Source organism: Garra rufa, chromosome 5 (assembly GCF_049309525.1).
Source record: "Garra rufa chromosome 5, GarRuf1.0, whole genome shotgun sequence".
Classification (NCBI taxonomy): Eukaryota; Metazoa; Chordata; class Actinopteri; order Cypriniformes; family Cyprinidae; genus Garra; species Garra rufa.
In genome coordinates this window covers 29,689,501-29,710,121 of record NC_133365.1, presented here as the reverse complement: position 1 = coordinate 29,710,121, position 20,621 = coordinate 29,689,501, and the positions used below count along the sequence as shown (strand labels likewise).

At 35.0% G+C, this 20,621-nt stretch overlaps 2 protein-coding genes across 2 annotated transcripts in view; one reads left to right on the top strand and one right to left on the bottom strand.

Annotated features, from left to right (window-relative positions):
- The window catches only part of ttc33 (tetratricopeptide repeat domain 33), a 28,845-nt gene extending 19,625 nt beyond the window's left edge, over window positions 1–9,220 (bottom strand). The window contains exon 1 of the mRNA XM_073840284.1: window positions 8,997–9,220. Coding sequence (XP_073696385.1) covers window positions 8,997–9,220 — 224 coding nt within the window. The remainder of the gene's footprint in view (window positions 1–8,996) is intronic.
- A 3,368-nt stretch (window positions 9,221–12,588) lies between these two features.
- Window positions 12,589–19,612, top strand: fbp1b (fructose-1,6-bisphosphatase 1b). The gene is made up of 7 exons (XM_073840587.1): window positions 12,589–12,834; window positions 13,256–13,418; window positions 14,540–14,632; window positions 14,736–14,876; window positions 14,983–15,120; window positions 16,150–16,269; window positions 16,403–19,612. The coding sequence occupies exons 1-7, from the start codon at window positions 12,665–12,667 to the stop codon at window positions 16,589–16,591; spliced, it is 1,014 nt and encodes a 337-aa protein (XP_073696688.1). The 5' UTR covers window positions 12,589–12,664; the 3' UTR covers window positions 16,592–19,612.
- The last annotated feature ends 1,009 nt before the right edge of the window (window positions 19,613–20,621 follow it).

Sequence of the window (20,621 nt, the reverse complement as noted above, 5' to 3'; positions counted from 1 at the left end):
GATACTCAACAGGATATTTCAGAATGATCATTAATGTTTTTTCTTTTTCAAACACCGAATGCAGTAAGCTACATAACTGTTGCTTTAGTAAAGCCCCTTTCACAATGCGCGCTGATTCTGGAAAATTACGGGAACGAGCGCTGTGTGAACAAAAGCCAGAACCATAAAGGCAGTGTTGTAGTGATGATGCACGTTATCATGCGACTCTTCACGACGAAAAAATACGTGCAAAGTGGAATGAAGCGGCGATCGGGCAGAGCCAGCTCCTCACTATCAGCGCTGAAGCACAGTTTGTTCAGGTTGGTTTCAGTTTAGTGAAACGTACGCGTCGCATTACATCTCACATCCAAACGTCACATGTCTTTATGGGTTGTGTGTAAAGCACGCACAGATTCCGGAAAACAACTGTGAATGAACCAAATCAAACAACTCCAGAACAAATCATGGGAAACATTATCCGTGTATTTACCGGAATCGCTGTGTGAAAGAGGCTGAAGTTGACGTGCCAGTGGTCTCTTATATTCACGTTGTTCTGAAGCCTGTGCAATGATGTAGTTTCGGCATCTATGGACTGAACAGGGTTTTCTCGACTTGTTTTCGTGTTGTTGTTGCTTAGCAATGTTATGGACACGATATTGTCTGGGTTTGACAAAAAGAGGGTGGGACGTGATTGGTACTCGGGGTGGTGACTGAAGGCGGTGACTGAGTAGATCGGACGTCACATCTGCACGAAAGCACAGCGGCTCGTGAAAACGAACAGCTAATTTAAGCAGGCTGTGTGCAGTTTACTGTGGATTGACTGCTTTGAAACTCATATGGTAGTTACATAGCCCCTAGACCTCAGTTATCATGAAAAAAGCCAGGAAATTTCGATTTTGACAGTATGGGACCTTTAATGTAAGTGACACTGTGACACGAATATTTGTCTGTCAGTTTTGTAAATGTTCCTTAGACGTCAGTGTTTCATGAACCCCCTGCAAACCTAATCGTTTTTTAATTTAAAAAGGTAGATAAAAGAAAGACAATGTGATTACTGAGGAATTTAATAATATTCAAGCATTAAGTCTTAATATCACAGATTTATGATAATCAAAAACAAAGAACAAATTTATCAGCAAGACATGGAAAATGAAGTTGAGTCCAGCATTAGGAATATGCTGAGTAGATAGAAAACAATACTGTAAGTCACCTGCTATTTCTGTTGTTTGGTAGCAAAATCTTAGCACTTTCAGAACTTAAAAGGTTAGTTTACCTAAAATTTTAAAACTACAAATTAAGATATTTTAGGAGATTAATAGCGCTAGGGTGACGTGGAGAAAAATTGTTAAATAAAGTCATTATTTTTGTTTTCTTTGCGCACAAAAAGTATTCTCGTAGCTTCGTAAAATTACAGTTGAACCACTGAAGTCACATGGACTATTTTGACGATGTCCTTACTGCGTTTCTATGCCTTGACCTGTGAACCCTTGCTGTCTATGGAAGATCAGAGAGCTCTTGGATTTCATCAAAAATATCTTAATTTGTGTTCCAAAGATGAACGAAGGTCTTATGGGTTTGGAAACGACATGAAGGTGAGTAATTAATGACAGAAGTTTCATATTTGTTTAAACTATCCCTTTAAATTACAGACCTACAGACATGTATAATCAGTTCTGCAATGGAAACTTACAATTGGTCTCATTTTATCCCTCTTAATGAAGTATGGCAGGAAAGTTCAACTCAAAATGACTGTCACACAGGAAATAGTCCCACTAATAGCGGAAAAACGCTGACATGTGTCAACATTACTGACAGGAGACAGAAGCCATCTGTCCTGTCACTTTATTCTTGAGAAACAACTTACTGAACATCAACAAGACAAGGATTGTAGGGCATTCACATGATAAAATTGGGCCAATTTCAAATACTGGTCTAAACAGGTAACTCTTCTACAATAAATTGCATATGGTATATAATTACTACATTATATTTATTGTATAATTAAACAGAGTACAAGACTGAGTGGTTTCTGGTTTTAAAAATATTTATGTATCATTTCACCACTTTTCACCAGAGCTCAAATTTCATCAGCCGTTACTCCAGTATTCAGTGTCACATGATCCTTCAGAAATCATTTTAATATGCTGATTTATTACTTTTATTATCAATGCTGGAAAACATTATTTTTAACCTGGAATTCTTTTTTCAGGATTCTTTGATGAATAAAAAGTTACAAAGTACAGCACTTATCTAATAAAAATCTAATTCTTCCAACCTGACTCACGTGGCAAAAATGTCAAATACGTGTCCAAATTATTTTTACATCTTAAAATGATTAAAGTGTTTCATTATCAGGTTACTAACTATGCAACAGTTTATGTTCAGTAACTATGGCTGTAAGTCTTAATCTAACTGAGTGGATGTTTATAAGAAAGGAAAGCCCCACCAAAAAGTTAAAGAAACAAAGTGAAAGTCATGTTAATACTAGGATAACTAATTGGTCACAGGGTTAAATGGCAAAGTAAGCAAACTGCTGAGAAAATCCAGCTTTTCAATCTCCCATGCAGCTCAAAAACTAACTTTTTATATTCGGTTAGAAAGAAATATATTGCATATTCTAAACATGGAACTACTGTTGGATAACAATAAAACATTTATATGCAGTGGTGATTCTATACCTTTTTTGCTCTATGCTATATAACACAAAAAACTGATTTAAAAATTGTACAAAAAAGCCAAATTTACATGCATCTTTTTTGATATGATTGCAAATTTATGGGGGCCAGATGGAGAGCCAAACTTGTTGACACAGGGGCTCTGGCCTCCATGGCCCCCACCAAGAATTGCCAGTTTATATGCACCAGCAAATAGAGTTATGTTTCATAGACACTTATACTTCACACCCTTTCAGTTATAAAAACAAAGGAGCAAAGTGAGTTTCAAATGCAGTTCAAATATTGTGTTGACCTGTATCCACTGTCCTCCAGCTCCATGTAATTTCCTCATCACAATCCACTTATTCTTCAAAAACTTGATTATAAGAGTCGCCAAGGGCAACACGCCTCTTCAGGGGCTGCTGGGTTTCACTTACTGGTGTAAAGCGTTATGCCAGGACTATTGTTTAATGGAGCATCATCACTGACCCCAGCTATAATGGCTAACAAGGAATGCGAAATTTAAAGGTGATTTAAAGTAATAAAGACGTCTAGGTCTTTTGTAAGAATGTGAATGAGACCTCAAGTTACCTACTGTTGCACCTAATTGCTTGCATGTTCAAAAAATGCATGATAAATAAAGATATAGTCTCTCAAAAAAAAATCTACGCTTTTTGTTTGTTTTGTTTTCATTGTCAAGAGATGATGATGTGAAGAATCAGTGGTTAAAATGATTTTTTCCACAATACGACAGCAATACAATTTGAAGCTTTTGTTGTGGACTCATCTCATTTTACCCGAGGCCTGCTTCTCTAATCTTGGAGAGTTCAATGCCAGATTCGCTAAAAGCTTGAAAGATAAGTCCGTATCTTTTTTATTTGGACCAACAAGCATCTCCGAACCACAACCTATAAGTACAATGTGCTAATATGTGATGTATACCTAGTGCAGCTTTAGGTTTCCAGGTAAACAGCGATATTACTGACTTACTGAAATAGTTTTGATAATTTGCTGTAAACTCACTATTTCCTAAGTATGTGTCGATTAATGTAGACTGATGTTGTTCTAATTACTTTGTTTAAAGGGTCATCGGATGCCCATTTTCCACAAGTTCATTTGATTCTTTAGGGTCTTAATGAAGTCTATAATATACTTTGGTTAAAAATTCTCAATAGTAGTGTAAAAAACACCCTTTTACCTTGTCAAAATCTGTTCTGCAAAAACTCAACTCATTTTATGCCATGGCCTTTTTAAATGCAAATGAGCTCTGCTCATCCCGCCCCTCTCTGCTCTGGGATTATGAGACATAATGTTTACTTTAGCCGTGTTTAGCCGCGTTTATAAGAAAGGCCATTGGCAAAGATGCATAAAAAAACCTTTATACTCACTTCTGCTGTGGTGAAGCTGTATCAGGAGTAGAGATGCGCGGATGGGCTCAATCGTCACCCGAATCCGCAGCTTCAAATAAATTATCCACCCTCCACCCACCCGCACCTATATTTTTCTCTGATTTAGATATCCGCACCCGACCCGATCGTCATATTACACTTATTGTAATTCTTAGTTTTGCATGATGATATGATAAATGGATGGTTCATTTTTAACAGCAGATTGAGTCAGCTGATCTACATATCGCGGCACACTTACATACGTATATATATGTGTGTGTTTATATATATATATATATATATATATATATATATATATATATGTGTGTATATATATAAATATATGTGCTCAATAGCATTAGCACAGGCATAACTCCCTTCAAACTTTATATGGAATGTCACCGTTTCTGTCACCAAAAACTTCTCGAACAGGCAAACACCCACACACACAAACACACACGAAAATCGTCTGCCTGATGAAAAAAGTATTTAAAACACGTTCTATGTTTTAGAAAATGTAGTTAATATTAGCATCATTATTGATTTATCTCATCCACCCGCGACCCACCCGCAAATAATCAGAATGCATTTTTTTTATTACCCGACCCACCCGACCCGCGGATATAACCGCCATCCGCGCATCACTAATCAGGAGCAATTCGCACAAACATGTCGATCGGGATCGGCGCTTTCCCTTTAAAAACGAAAGTTTTCCTCTGCGTCTTCAGCGGCTCAGATGTCGGGAGTAAATGACGACTGCTATGTTCATTATTACTTCCAACAACAGAACACCTCAAACGCTCAAGCTGAGACAATCTTGTCTGCACCTGAGTCACACAATGGTGGTTGGAGTCAGACTGTTTCAGCTCGGTGAGGGCGGGTCTAAGGTAAAACACTCATGTCAATCAACTATTATTGGAGCGGCCTCTGTCGGTGTGCCATCACAATGAAAAGAAGCTGAGAATGACCTGATTTTAAAAATGGGATATTACTTTTAAAGACTATAAAAAAATAACACTGGGTGGATTTTTATCATTGTAGGGTGGTTGTGTACACAAACTGCCAACACACATTAATGTTCAAACAACATGTAAAAGTTAGTTTTGCATCCGATGAGCCCTTTAATAATAAAGAATGTAGACATATTGTAGACATACTGTATTGTTTCATCAGTTAGTCACGTTAGCAGTTAGCTAACACATCCACCATTATTGTTTTGTTAAGTGTTCACTTTAGCTGTGGGCACGATTCGCTGTCATTATTTTAAGAACGGATTGGAGCGCTAAATTGTTGCTCGCTAACTTTCTCAAGTACTCCTTTCTGTACCAAATCACAACAGACATGGCCAGCTGACCCATCAGAGCAGAGTAGGCTTATGTAAGAAAGGGGTTTACAGACCTTAAGTTCAGAACTGCTTCGAACTAATCGTTTCGAAATCATTGACAAAATGACTTTAATATTAAATGTATAATCTGAGAAAATTACAATGTTTTCTGAGGTGCATTTAAACCTGTTGTAGGGGACTCCAACACAACATTAGTACACTAAAAATCTACAAGACCGGCTCTTTAAATATAAACTTAAAAGTTTCACTAGCTGAAATATGCATTGACCTCTAGACACGCACTCAAAAATAAAATGTCTGAGGGATACACAGACTTCTTTGAATAATGCTATCTTCCTATTCAGATTGTTTATGTAAAACATATAAATTGATTATGTGAGCACTTCTACAAACTGTGGAAGGTTTTATATGTGAATGTGGGTATTTTATGCATTCACTAATTTCAATTTGTTCCAGACCTCTTCAATACATTCAAATATGAATGAGCTGTAGGGATGCAGATTCACTTTATATTCATACAGAATGACAATGAATGGATGTACCAAGGTGAGCATGATGAGCATAGCAAACTCTCCTTGGACTCTATTTAAGCCTTCCCTGGTAACGAAGTGCTATTTTTGCCCTCCACAGTTAAATGGCCCACTTAACGAAAAGTAAAAAAGGCATGTAATTTAATTTGCAATTTTCTTTTCCTTTTTCTTGTTTTGAAAATCATCCCATGCATATTAAAACTGTGAAAATCTCCACCCTGCTGAAAAAACAACAACAGATACAATCACAAAATCTGTAATGGTTTTACTGGTTAAATTGGTTTTAATAGAAACTGTAATGAACCCTGTGGGTTTCTACTGGTAATTGGTTGCCTTCTATTGGTGGCTTGTTAAAACCACTAAATCCTAATTGAATATGTATATATAAATATATATATTTATTTATTGTTTTAATGGTTAAAAGTTGATGGTTTGTAATGTTTGTATTTGTAGTGGAAACCATTAGAATTTCTGTGAAACCAGTAGAACATTTTAATGAACAAAATCCCCACACCGAACACACATGGTTATCTTTAAATATGATTTTAAATGATTTGCTTAGCAGTCAATAGGTATTGTAAAACATCTTGTTATATGGTTACCTGCTGTATTTAGTCAACTTTATGAGCATAACTGTAAGAATGTTTTCACCAAATGCAAAACACCAAATCTGCAGCCAAAGAACACTACAGGGACAAATTGTCCTTTAGCAAGTCAAAAGCCACAGGGATAATTATACATAAACACCAAAAGCAGTAGCCTTGTCAATTACTTGACTTGATCTGGCAATAAATAAATTCAACCTCTCAACAAGACCAGCTGCACATTTTCACATTTTCTGGCGAACACGACCCGGTCTTCCTTTAATTTCTTCGAAAAAGCAGGTGCAACAAATATTGGCATAGTGCTGCTACGGTAATCACATCATGACCGACAGCGGCCACAGCGCACTATTACACAGTTAGAGCCAAAGTGCTGCTTAATCATGCCATCAAAAAACACTGCAGACTACAGCTCTTAAAGAAATCCAAGCAAGCATGGAGTTAGAGAGTTGAGGAGAAAAAAAGAAGGAGCTAAAAGGTTGTAAAACTGAAGACTGACACTTTGTCCTGACCTCTCATGGACTTGTTAAGGCTTTACAGGGTTAGGCCGCAATAATGGCAGCTTGAGTTTAATCCATGCCTCTAAACCATCTTCCAGTAAATTCAAGCTATTCTTTTATCCTCTTCAAGTGCGATGACGTTTATTGCCTCTCTTTGGACATCGGGAAAACAAGCGGCCTAATTTGACTTATTGTTCCGGTAAAAGGGTGAGAAACTTGAGAAAGAAGCTCTTTTTCCTCTTCGTCTCCTATTTCGTAACACCCACTGAGCTCAAAGACATGAAGATCATCCTAATGTTTATAAGGACACACCTGCTACATTGATACATATAAAAAATACTGCCTCCAAGACATAATTACCTAATTTCTTAGAAAATAAATAATTAAAGCAAAAAGCGCACATTGCAGAGCAATACCTTTCTGCTCAGTCGTGTTTCCTGACCGCTGGTTGAGCTTTTCACAGACATGCTAAAACTGAAAGTCCCATTTGAGTGCTAAAATTTGCAGCTTCTACATACTGAACTCCTGTCTAGGCCTCTCTGGGCCGTTTCGGGCTTAGTTAATGATGACCAAAGTCATTTGAAGAATAAATATCAATAAATGTTAATAAATGTAATCATTTTTTCTACTTTAAACAAAGAAAAAGATTTGCTTTAAAAAGTGATTAAATAAGCAGCTTTATCCTTGCTAACATAAGCTTAGTCTGTGTTTTTCAGTTAGGATGAATAATGTAAATAGTAGCCAACGTTCTTAAAAGAATAGCAAACACAAACGTCTATATAATTCATTTGCATGGGGGTCTGAGCTGTCAAGTTTTAAAAAAACATCATACTCCATACAACGTCTGCACTACGTTTTAAGTCTTCTGAAGCCATATAAAAGTTTTGTATGAGCCAGCATATTCCAGGTAACTTATTTCTTAAAACCAGTTCAAACAAGTGACATCCATAGTGAAACCACAGCCCCATCTGCTGGATAATTTGTGGCACTGTTATAATTGACAATGTAAGAGCCGCCGCTTATCTTCTTTGTTGATGACTCCAAGAACTCTGTTTCTGTCATTGACAATAGCTGCTTTGTCATGTTGCTGGCTAATGCATTGACCTGCTTAAATAACAACTAACAGATGAATAACCGTAAAGGCAAAACAGCTGTTCGATTTTCCTGGAAGGATTTTGGCTGGCATATGCCTCCAGAGTGTAAAAAAACAGAGAGACTTACTGAAAATCAGGTAAGCTGAGAGAGGTTTTCCATTGGCCAACAAGTATTATATTATGTGACTTGTCTTTTCAGCTCCCTGTCAAAACCAGGATATCAATGTCATAACAGTCTGTAGGTTTGTATATGCTACTGTTCAAATGTTTTGGGTTGGTAAGACTTTGCTTTTAAAAGAATGAATCTTGTATGTTCAACAAGGCAGCATTTATTTAATTAGAAATACTGTAAAAAATAGTAATATTGTGGAATGATGCAAAACTTAAAGACAGTAATATTTAGAAATATTATTACAATTTAAATTAACTGTTTTCTAATTTAAAACATTTTAAAATGCAATTTATTCCTGTGATGGCAAAGCTGAATATTCAGCATCCATTACTCCAGTCTACAGTGTCACATGATCCTTCACAAATCATTCTGATATGCTGATTTAGTGCTTAATGTTTTATGGAAACTGTAACTGTAATTTTCTTTCTTTTTAGGATTCTTTAATAAATAGATTGAATAGATGAGAAATGGAAACATTTAACGTTTTTACATAATTTTAACTCACTGACTCACTTTTTGACTCATGCCACATAATAGACTGTAACTAAGAAATAATAACAGTAGAGGCAAAGTTGTTTGAGACTTGGTTCTTTCTGTAAACACTTCTTGCTATTCTCTAACATGAACTGCCTAATAGCTCATCCAAACCTGCCACATTTAGTCCTTTGTTATAAACAAAAGACTGCTGGAAATAAACATTTGGATTTAACAAGCACACAAATAGAGGTCTACCTGCCCTGCTCAGCGAGCAGCGTTCCTTCCTCTTTTAGTCTTCTGCTCTTAGCCGCACAATCCTCCAGGAGAACCTCTCGTCTCCGTTTGATGACGTGCAGCCAATCAACTCCTTCCTTTTCCACATCCTCATCATCCACTTCCTCCGAGTCCTTCTCAAACTGCTGCACTTTCGTCTTGGAAACTCTTTCCCCCACCTTACGTTTCCAGCCAAAGGAGGCCATCCTAAAATAAATAAATAAATAGATAATGAATTTCTTTGAATCCAAAAGAGGGAACAGCTACAGTAAGCCAGTAAACAACAGTAAATGTTACATTAAAATTTAACAATTAACAGGACAGCCAATACAAAAAAGCACTGTTAATAGTGATTCAGATTTTTTTTTCTTATTCTTTTACATTTGTATTCATTTACAAGTTCATCATATGTAACCACAAAACCAGTTGTAAGTAGCACGAAATTGGTAGCAATAACCAAGTCAAAATTATAGTTTTTTTTTAATGCCAAAAATCATTAGGACATTAAGGAAAAATGTTCCAAAAAGATATTTTGTAAATTTCCTTCCATAAATATATATATAAAAAAATTTGATTAGTAATATGCATTGCTTAGAACTTCATTTGGACAACTTTAAAAGCGATTTTCTCAATATTACGATTTTTTTGCACCCTCAGATTACAGATTTTCGTATCTCAGCCAAATATTGTCCTATTCTAACAAATCATACATCAATGGAAAGCTTTTTTATTCCATTTTCAGGTGATGTATAAATATCAATTTAAATTTACTGGTTTTGTGGTCCAGGGTCACATATTTACATAAAATGTAAGAACACTGCCTGTGGGTATCTTTAGCAGTACGTTTTCAGTAAAACACATGAGAAGATTTAAATGAGAACATTTAAAACTATTCTGAGGCCAAACAATGTCTACGGTGCATACAAGGTACTGTAAAAGTTTTAGAACTATTTGTTTGTTAGCCCATTACATAATCTCAGTTCAAATGCTGTTTTATATTTATTTATTTAACACTGCACTGCTTTTGCAACATAAGCACTGACAAGATAATTAAACTTTGATTCTCAAATTTGCATAACACTATTGTACCACTATATTTGTGTAATCAAAAAAGATCAAAATGTAGAACAGACTTAAGTTTCAAGATGTTATTTATATATTCAAACAGTTATCTCCACATTTACACCTACATCTACATCTACATGGAAAATGTAGAGTAATTTTTTTTAACAAACTATTCAAACAAATGCATGTCAAACTCTTGCATTTATAATGGTTTAGTTCAGTTGTACATTTCTTGGTTCGGTCATGTCATATTGAAGCTGTAGCTGCAAGAGGGTCAAGTGCACTTGTAATACAGCTAATCTGATGTCATCAAGTAGCACATGGTTGTTTTACTGCCCAATACAATTTACTGCACAGGTCACAAAAATAACATAAACCGAAGGCGGCAGTCAATAAAGCACTTTCTGCGTCATTTTCTAAAGAAGGTTTACGTTTGCTCGTGTGGCTACGTTAAACACGTAACGTTAGTTAAATTAAAACGATGCGTTTGATAAAGTCTAACCTGCTTTATAAATAGAAAATAAATTACCCTTGCATCAACGACAGACAGCGTTTTCATTTATGCGTTACTCACAAATGTTTTGGATTTGTCCACTTAGCCCTTTAACCCGGAAATACTGTACAATTCTCTTAAAGGTACAGGGCCAGTTTTAAAAGACGTTCAACGTTACGACAACCGAGCTGGCTTTTCAGGGTTGTGGCCATAGATATGTATAGACATTCTATACATATCTATGGTTGTGGCTAGAAGGCATACGTCTACGACCGGAAACTAACAATGAAATTAATTTTTCTACCTATTAGATTGTGTTTTTTAACGTCTACACCTACCCCAACCCTAAACTTAGTCCTTACTATAATAAAAAAACAGTATTATTGTTGTACAGTGTGATAAAAATAACGTTAGATTGGTGTGCGCATGCCCAGTAGCGAATCATGTGTCCCTTCTCTTTACCGTTTTTTCAGTCAGTTGTTGTTGTTTTTTATTATTATTATTATTTATTATTAATCGACAAAAAATATGAGTGTACAAATAGCTAATTGTACTGTATGTACGGCGTAACAAAAACAGAGATTTATTTGGTAGATAAACAAACATATAGCAAACAAATAGCTTTTATATTTATAGCAAAACATTATTTTAATCATTTTGAATTATCATCATTATCAATATTAAGCGTATTATTGTACAGTATTACCATCATTTTAACCCTTTTAACTGATATATGACAGAACTGTGGAAAGAAACCAGCAAAGTTAAGAGTTGAAACATTAAAGGGCTACCCTGCTGAAAAAAACAGCTAAAACCAGCCTGGGCTGGTTGGCTGGTCTTAGCTGATTTAGGCAGGGTAGCTGATTTTTCAGCAGGGTAGTTCATCCAAAAATGAAAATTCTGTCATTAATTACTCATCCTCATGTCATTCCAAACCTGTAAGACCTTCATTCATCTTCGGAACACAAAATAACATTTTTGATGAAATCCTACAGCTTTTTGACACTCCATAGACAGCAAGGTTCCTAACTAAAATAACTACATGTCTTCTCCTCCGCGTCACCCTGGCGTCATTTTTGAGAGTACCACAACGTTTTTTATGTGCAGATCAAACCACATGTACTCTCCAAAATGGCACTAGGGTAACATGGAGGAGAAGAATTGTTGAATAAAGTTTTTTTTTTTTTTTTTTTTTTTTGCACACAAATGTATTCTTGTAGCTTCATAAAATTACGGTTAAACCACTGATGTCACATGGACTATTTTATCAGTGTCCTTACTACCTTTCTGGGCCTTGAACATGGTAGGACCCTTGCTGTGTCAGAAAGCTCTCGGATTTCATTAAAAATATCTTAATTTGTGTTCTGAAGATGAACGAAGGTCTTGCGGGTTTGGAACGACATGAGGGTAAGTAATTAAAGACAGAATTTAGTTATTTAGTGCATGTTTGTTATAATCTTGCGTAAGAATCCCACTGCCCCACTCTTTTGTGGCCAATTAACCTTAAGAACAGAATCAAGCACACTAACCTTTGAACTGCATGTTGATCACGGACACCCTGTGTGCACGGACTGTTTCTGCTGACAATTCTGCACTCCTGATCAATCATTAGTCACTACAACTATGTCATAGATGGATCTTTAGGTAAACAGATGAATAAATGTTGCAAAATAACCTCTGTAGAATAGAATAGCTATAGCGAGTGATTGTATCAACCATTAATGTTATTTCTTTTCTTTTTTTTGCAAGCATAGAAACTTAGAGACCTAGGGACCTGAAGGTGATGTACAGTGCAAAATGTTAAACAGTTAATCACAAATCAAGACTGATACAATCAGCTCCATTGTGTTTGAAACAATTGTCCCCTTTCACTCAGGGTGAATTCTGTGATAAACTCTATGGACTTCGGCCAGGCCCTCACCTGCATGGGCAAAAAACCACTCCTCCCTTTAACTCTGTTTGCAATTGGCTAATCCACCTTTACTCCCCCTTCAAACCGAGTCATATATCTACACTTAGTTCTAATACATAATTTCTGACAGGAATCAGCAGAAACTCAAAGGAGGTTTTAACACTTTAGCAGTCAGTCATCATGTCAGACAGAGGTGCATTTGATACCAATGTGGTGACCCTCACCAGGTTTGTCTTGGAAGAGGGCAGAAAAGCCAAAGGAACGGGTGAGCTTACAACCCTTCTCAACTCCATGTGCACGGCCATCAAAGCCATTTCCACTGCTGTCAGAAAAGCCGGCATTGCCAATCTGTGAGTATCTACTAATGCATCTTTACCACCAGACAAGTATTCAGTGTGCAGCACACTATGATTTCCCAGGCTTTACAATGTGCTTTAGTGTCCTTTTAATAATAACCTTTTCAATAGTTTACACTTTCATTTCCATCTATGCAAAAAAAAAAAAAAAAACTTTTTCTGATGCATCGTTTTTGCACGTTTATATATATGTTTACTATATATGTCAGTGTACTGTTGTAGCAGCTGGTCATTTCATCTACTTCGCACACAAACACTGCAGAATGAGGCAATGATTAGACCTTGTCTCTTGTTGAATTAGAGGGCAAAGGTCAACTCTTTCCTAAGTTATCAGCACGATTAGAAGAAAAGCATATAGACAACATTATTCTCCATGAATCAGTCTCCGTTATAAATCTGTATTTCTTCTTCACAGTTATGGAATTGCAGGAAGCACAAATGTTACAGGTGACCAGGTGAAAAAGTTGGATGTCCTGTCCAATGATCTTGTTATAAACATGATTAAATCCTCCTTTACATCCTGTGTTTTGGTGTCTGAAGAAAACGATCATGCCATCATTGTAGAACCAGAGAAAAGGGTAAGTGTGTGCATCAGTGGCTTCAGACACTTTAAAGGGAACCCCGGGTATTAAGACTTGTATGTAGCTGAAAACCCATGAAAGACTTACTTCTTTTTAAAAGTCCACATCGTTTTACACATATATTTTGGACTATGGGGAGCGTCATTATTTCGATGACGTGAAATGGTTGCACTCGGTAAGCCACTGGCGCTACCTGTTTCTATTTTTTTACCACAACACAACTCGAAATACACAAATCAGAAAATAAAATACCGATACAATGCCACATTGCACGGCTTTTGGTTGTAATTTTCAGTCGAAGGGCAACGAGAAGCAATGTAAGTCTTCACTGCTTTCCTAGCGATAAAAAGAGGAGAAAACAATAGGAAGATGCATGTGGACGAATAAAACTTACTAAAGACCCGCATCTTTGTTCTTTCCACTTTAGCCCTGATTTAACCCTTTTAATAGACCACAGCTAATGAAAGAGTTTACAAATGGCAGATTAAGAAATGCTAGATGCCATCCTGGCAGAATGTAAACATGCAGACGCTTGTCATGATGCCACAGCCACTTAAGTTTTTCAGTGCAGATTTTATTTTATATCTGGGGACATTTAGATTATAAGCATTAACCCTATGCTTATAGTATATCTATTTTCACCTGTAAGCTCTTTCAGCTGTGGTCATCGTATCAGTATTTTAATTTCCGAATTGTGTTGCGTTAAAATTAGCAACAGCTAGCGCCAGTAGCTCACCGAGTGCAACCATTTCACGTCATAATGGCACCCCCCCATAGTCCAAAATATGTATTAAAACGATGTGAATTTTTAAAATTACATATTTTAGTAAGAGACATAATTTACCTTATATTAAGCCATACAAGTCTTAATACCCGGGGTTCCTTTTTAATAACCTGACTTACATACAACAATTTTGTGTTAACATAATTTTAGTCTACATTTTTAGCTAGAATAAATGTAAACATTCTTACTTGTTTGTTTTGGTCAGCAAAATGTTTTAATTTTGTTGCTTTATTAAATCTAGATGTATTAACTAGCAACTAGATGTTATTGTGTATATAGGCCAATATACTACCTCACTCCACCTCACTTTTTTTTTTTTTTTTTTTTTGTCCAGGGCAAATACGTGGTTTGCTTTGACCCTCTGGATGGCTCTTCAAACATTGACTGCTTAGCCTCTATTGGAACCATTTTTGCAATCTACAGAAAGGTACAGGCTTTTAGTTCCATTGCCGTACAAACATACCTCTTTACCGTCATCTAATGACTAATGAAATGCTTTGTTTGTTTGTTTGTGTGCACATGATCTCTAGGAAACTGATGATGAACCCTCAGAGAAGGATGCCTTGCGGAGTGGCAGAAACATTGTGGCAGCCGGGTATGCTCTTTATGGCAGTGCTACCATGCTGGTTCTCTCCACAGGCCAGGGTGTCAACTGCTTCATGCTCGATCCTGTAAGTCAGAATTACGTTACAATTATGATATGTTAATATCCTATTGAACTTTAAATAGTTGCATTACCTCTTAATCTTTCTGCATCCTTCCCTCCTCTATCACTAGGCCATTGGTGAGTTTATACTTGTAGACCAGAATGTAAGGATTAAGAAGAAGGGAAAGATCTACAGTCTGAACGAAGGCTATGCAGCACATTTTTACCCAGATGTCACAGAATACCTGCAAAAGAAGAAATTCCCAGAGGTGGGAGCTTCCAGATTTTAAGCATATTTCACTGAAGGTTCTGAGCTAGAGAAACATTCTACTATTTGTTTAGTAACCATTATTCCGTTAAAATTGAGTAAAAGTTAAACTCAAAGTTAAATGTAAAACCATTTTTACTTTTACTCAAGTCCCTGTTGGGTTAGGTTTGTTTTGAAGCTTGGCAGCTGGTTTGAGCTGGTTTAAGGTGGTCCTTTGTTTGTTTAAAAGATGGTCATGAGTTGGTCCTGAGCAGGAGCTAGTTACTTTAGACCAGCTTAGGACCAGCACATGACCAGCTTAAACCAGTTCAAATCAGCTACCATGCTTCAAAACATACCTAACCAGGTATGTCTAGATATTTTGACTTAAGTAAAATTTTGACATAATGAAATTATTTCTCAGTACCATTTTCTCTTCTAATGTGCAGTAGGACATTATATGTGTTAGGTTAGGACAATATTTGGCTGAGATACAACTATTTGAAAATCTGGAATCTGAGGGTGTAAAAAAAAAATCTAAATATTGAAAAAAAAAGCCTTTAAAATTGTCCAAATTAAGTTCTTAGCAATGCATTACTAATCAAAAATTAAATTGAGATATATTTATGGTAAGAAATTTACAAAATGTGACCCTGGACCACAAAACCAGTCTTAAGTATCATGGGTATATTTGTAGCAATAGCCAAAAATACATTGTGTGGGTCAAAAAGATTGATTTTTCATTTATGGCAAAAATCCTTAAAAACTTAATTTTTTAATTTTTTATTTGACTGGGTTTGTGGTCCAGGGTCACAAATATGTGACCTTGGACCACAAAACCAGTCTTAAGTCGCTGGGGTATATTTGCAGCAATAGCCAAAAAACATGATCTTTACTTAATTTCCTCATGATTTTTGGCATAAAAGAATAATCAATAATTTTGACCCAAACAATGTTTTTTTTTTTTTTCTCAGCTCAGTGAATAGTTTTAGCCAACATATTTAGACCCTCCCACTGACAGTAAGGATAACGTTCTCACTTTGACCTGCAGGATGGCAGTTCACCCTATGGAGGGCGCTATGTGGGCTCCATGGTAGCTGATGTACACAGGACTCTGGTCTATGGTGGAATTTTCCTGTATCCTGCTAATATCAAGAGCCCAAAGGGCAAGGTGAGGAGAAAGTTTAAAAGTGAATGCATTGCAATTCTAACAACATCATAAGCAGTTATATTTTTAAAAAGATTAATTTTAAAAGTATTTAAGGCAACAATCTAACTGGTTTCATGTTCTTTCTGGGCTCCAGCTGAGGCTGTTGTATGAGTGCAACCCTATGGCCTTCATCATGGAGCAGGCCGGCGGTATGGCAACAACAGGAGCCATGAATGTTCTAGACATCAATCCTGACTCAATCCACCAGAGGGTTCCTGTAGTGCTGGGCTCCCCTGATGATGTACAGGAGTATATCTCCATCTTTAAGAAACACTCGAAATGAGATGCAACCAGATGAGCATCTTTTGCCATTTACTACAACCATTAGCATCTCACTGAACCTCAGAAACAAATAAGCGAAATTTAAGGACAAGACATGAAGTATCTGTTATCTGTGTAGATATACATAGATATACATTGTATAAACTATACAAGAACTTTCAGTTTTACGTTTCATTTTTACGGTGACGCATTGCTGCCGCACACTTATTTTTTTTCCCACTCAGCTATGTCGTTATAACGAGATCTTTTCTCGTAAAAACGACATCTTTTCTCGTAAAAACGACATAATTTTCTCGTTAAAACGACATCTTTTCTCGTAAAAACGACATAATTTTCTCGTTAAAACGACATCTTTTCTCGTTAAAACGACATCTTTTTCTCGTAATAACGACATAATATGTCATAAAAACGATCTGATGTTCCTGTTATAGATGATATGATTATGTTATGTGAGGGAGCTAAGCGTTTGTCCGCGCTGCCTTCCCCACAGTCCTGACCTAAAGGAGGATGCACGCTGCTGGAGTTATATAGAAATACACTGTTTTAATCATTTTAATGTAATGGTTTCAATTGTAGCAGCTGTTTATTAGGATTAATCTCCATACTAATTTGCCCTTAGACCCAGAGGATTTAAGATGATCAGATCAAAAGTGTTATTTCTGACTCTGAGCTTGGAATATTATTTGGATGAAAGTTTGATTTTACAAAAAATTTAAATGGTATCAGAAAATAAATTTAAAAAATGACACACGGTTTGATCGTGTTATGATTATGATGATTTCGTTCTGTTTAAAAAATGAAAATAAATAAATAAAGCCATTCAGATTTTTGTTCATGAAAAGAGTGCTTATGCTTTAATATTTGTGCGTGAGCAGCCCGGAAAAGCCACTTTTCGACTCAGCCTGTCTTTACGGTCTGTCCCATCATGCAGAATAATGTTCGTCTGATGTACCGCTCTGCAAATTAGTCACAATAACGTTTCTTTGCAAGTCTCATATATAAAGCGCACTGCACTTCTCGGGTCGGCGGTACCAGCGCGATCCCTTACATTGTGATTACAGAGCAAAGAAATATAAATGTCTGCTTTATTTTATGTACTTCCACAATAACAACAAAACGTTACAAATTGCCTTTGTAAAAATACAGGGTGCGCTCTCGCAATTTATGTCTCTCTATGCAGCTTGAAAGGTCTACTTCAATAAAAGAATCGAAAACAAAATTGTGTTTATTTAATTCGTATAAATCCAACAAGAGGTAGGTAGTAATGTACAGTCTTTCCCGTGTGAGTTCATTATCTGTAACCATTGTGCTTACACTCAGAGCCAGCGCAGTATATTTCCACAGTATAATCCAGATGAAAAACCGGATTCGTGGCTTGATTCAGCTAAAGATAAAATTTAATAATATATAATAAATAATGTATACTGTGTATATAATCATACTAAGTATCAAGACAGCCCAGGCATGTTAAATTAATATTCAAGCAATAAGCTCATGTGTTTTACCCATGAACAAAAATACGAAGAATCAAGCTTTTCGTTTTTCCGTTTCTCAAACAAAATGAAATAATAATAATAATAATAGGCTACTCAAATTGTAGCCTACTCAAATTGTTATTATGCTTATTATTATAATATTATTATTAATATTAATAACTCAAATAACTCAAATTGTTATTGTGCTTATTATTATTAGGCGTATTATTTTTTTATTATAAAATCTTATTTAAGATAATCAAAACTATTAATTCTGAATAATCACATTTTTGATTGATTTAACAGCAAATCGAAATACGAGCAGAAATAAATAAATAGAATTCATAATAAGAAAAATATAATAATAGGCCTAATAATAATTATAGTAATAATAATAATAGGTTATTATAATAATAGATTATTATATTAATCTATTATTAATATAATAATAGATTATTATTATTAATATTATAATTATTATTATTATTATTATTATTATTTCGTTTTGTTTGAGAAACAGAAAAACGAAATTAAGCTAGATTTGTTTGTATTTTTGTATTTGTATTTATTCTGCATGAGTTGAAAAATGGCTTTTCATTGCCGCCCACTTATAATTAAAGCATAGCTCTCTTTTTACCCACGGACAAAAATACTAAAAGGTAGTTATTTTTAAACTTAATTTTTTTTTTTCATTCATTTTGTCCATTTTTGAAACAGAACGAAATTATTATTATCATAATACAATCAAACCGTTTGTCATTTCTATTTTATTTCTTTATAATCGTAGGCCCTATTTCAATTTTCTGTGAAATCAAACTTTCATCCAAATAATATTCCAAGCTCAGAGTTGATTATTCAGAAATAACAGTTTTGATCTGATCATCTTAAATCCTCTGGGTCTGAGGGCAGATTGGAGATTAATCCTAATAAACATGCCGCTACAACTGAAACCATTACATTAAAATTATTAAAACAGTTTATTTCTATATATAGCTGCTAGTGTATTCTAACTCCAGCAGCGTGCATCCTCCTTTATGTCAGGACTGTGGTAAAGGCAGCGCGGACAAACGCTTATAACATAACATCTCATAACATAATCAATGATTGTTATTATTAATCATATCAGATCGTATGACATAATATGTCGTTATTACGAGAAAAAGATGTCGTTTTAACGAGAAAATTATGTCGTTTTTACGAGAAAAGATCTCGTTATTACGAGAAAAGATGTCGTTTTAACGAGAAAATTATGTCGTTTTTACGAGAAAAGATGTCGTTTTTACGAGAAAAGATGTCGTTTTTACGAGAAAAGATGTCGTTATAACGACATAGCTGAGTGGGAAAAAAAATAAGTGTGCGGCAGCAATGCGTCACCGTACATTTTCACAAATGTTTGTTCTGTGTAAATTTTTGTACTCATGTGCCCTAGTTATGTAATTCATAATATAAAGAGATTATAAATAATCCAGTGTTATACATTTGACAGTGTCTGACGTTAAGTCTTTAAAAATGTATGTTCTCATTAAAAAATAAAAAGTATTGTTTCATTGTGTCCATATTTACCATCATGTGATGATCATAAATCATTGAAAAACATGGGTAAGGCATGGTGACGATTTCTTTGAAGGTTTAGAAGGTTTCTTGGATCAGTAGCACAAAGAAAAGCTGGCAACTGCCAAAAAAAATTGTTACATAAAGCCTGTTGTAGCCCTCTTTGGTGGCTTTATTGTACTGTAATTAGCTTGCAGATATAATGTGGATGTTAGTTTCCAAAATTCATGTAAAAGCTTTAAAAATACAGGCAAATCAGTGTTGTTGTTGTTTTTTTTAACTAAAACTAAATCTCATTTATCATTTAATTAAATAACTAAAATAAAGCCAAAATATATAAATATTATATGAAACAATAAAAATGTAAATAATAAAAGCATTTAAGCTAAAGTACTAAAAATAATAAAACTAACAACGCTACATTTTCAGCATCATTACTCCAGTCTTCAGTGTCACATGATTCTTCAGAAATCATTCTAATATTCTCATTTGCTGCTAAAAAAACATTTATTATTATTATTATTATTATTATTATTATTATTATTATTATGTTGAAAGCATAATGAATTATTTTTTAGGTTTCTTTGATGAATCGAAAGTTCATAAAAAATCATTAAAAAATGTTAAATATTGATGATAATAATAATAAAACATGTTTCTTGAACAACAAATCAGCATATTACAATGATTTCTGAAGGATCATGTGACACTGAAGACTGGAGTAGGCTAATGATGCTAAAAATTTATCTTTGATCACAGAAATAAATTACATTTTAAAATATATTCAAACAAAAAGCAGTCTATTATAATCACAATATTACTCCTAAAATAAAAAGCACACAGCATAAATAAAAGTGAACATTTTGTAAGGAAAATCTAATTCAAAATAACGACTTTTGTAATGATAAATACTACAAAAGTTCATAATTAAAAAACTGAGACAAATAAATCAATCCCTCCCCGCATCGCCAGTTCTGTTTTTATAGAAAGATATTTGTCCCCATC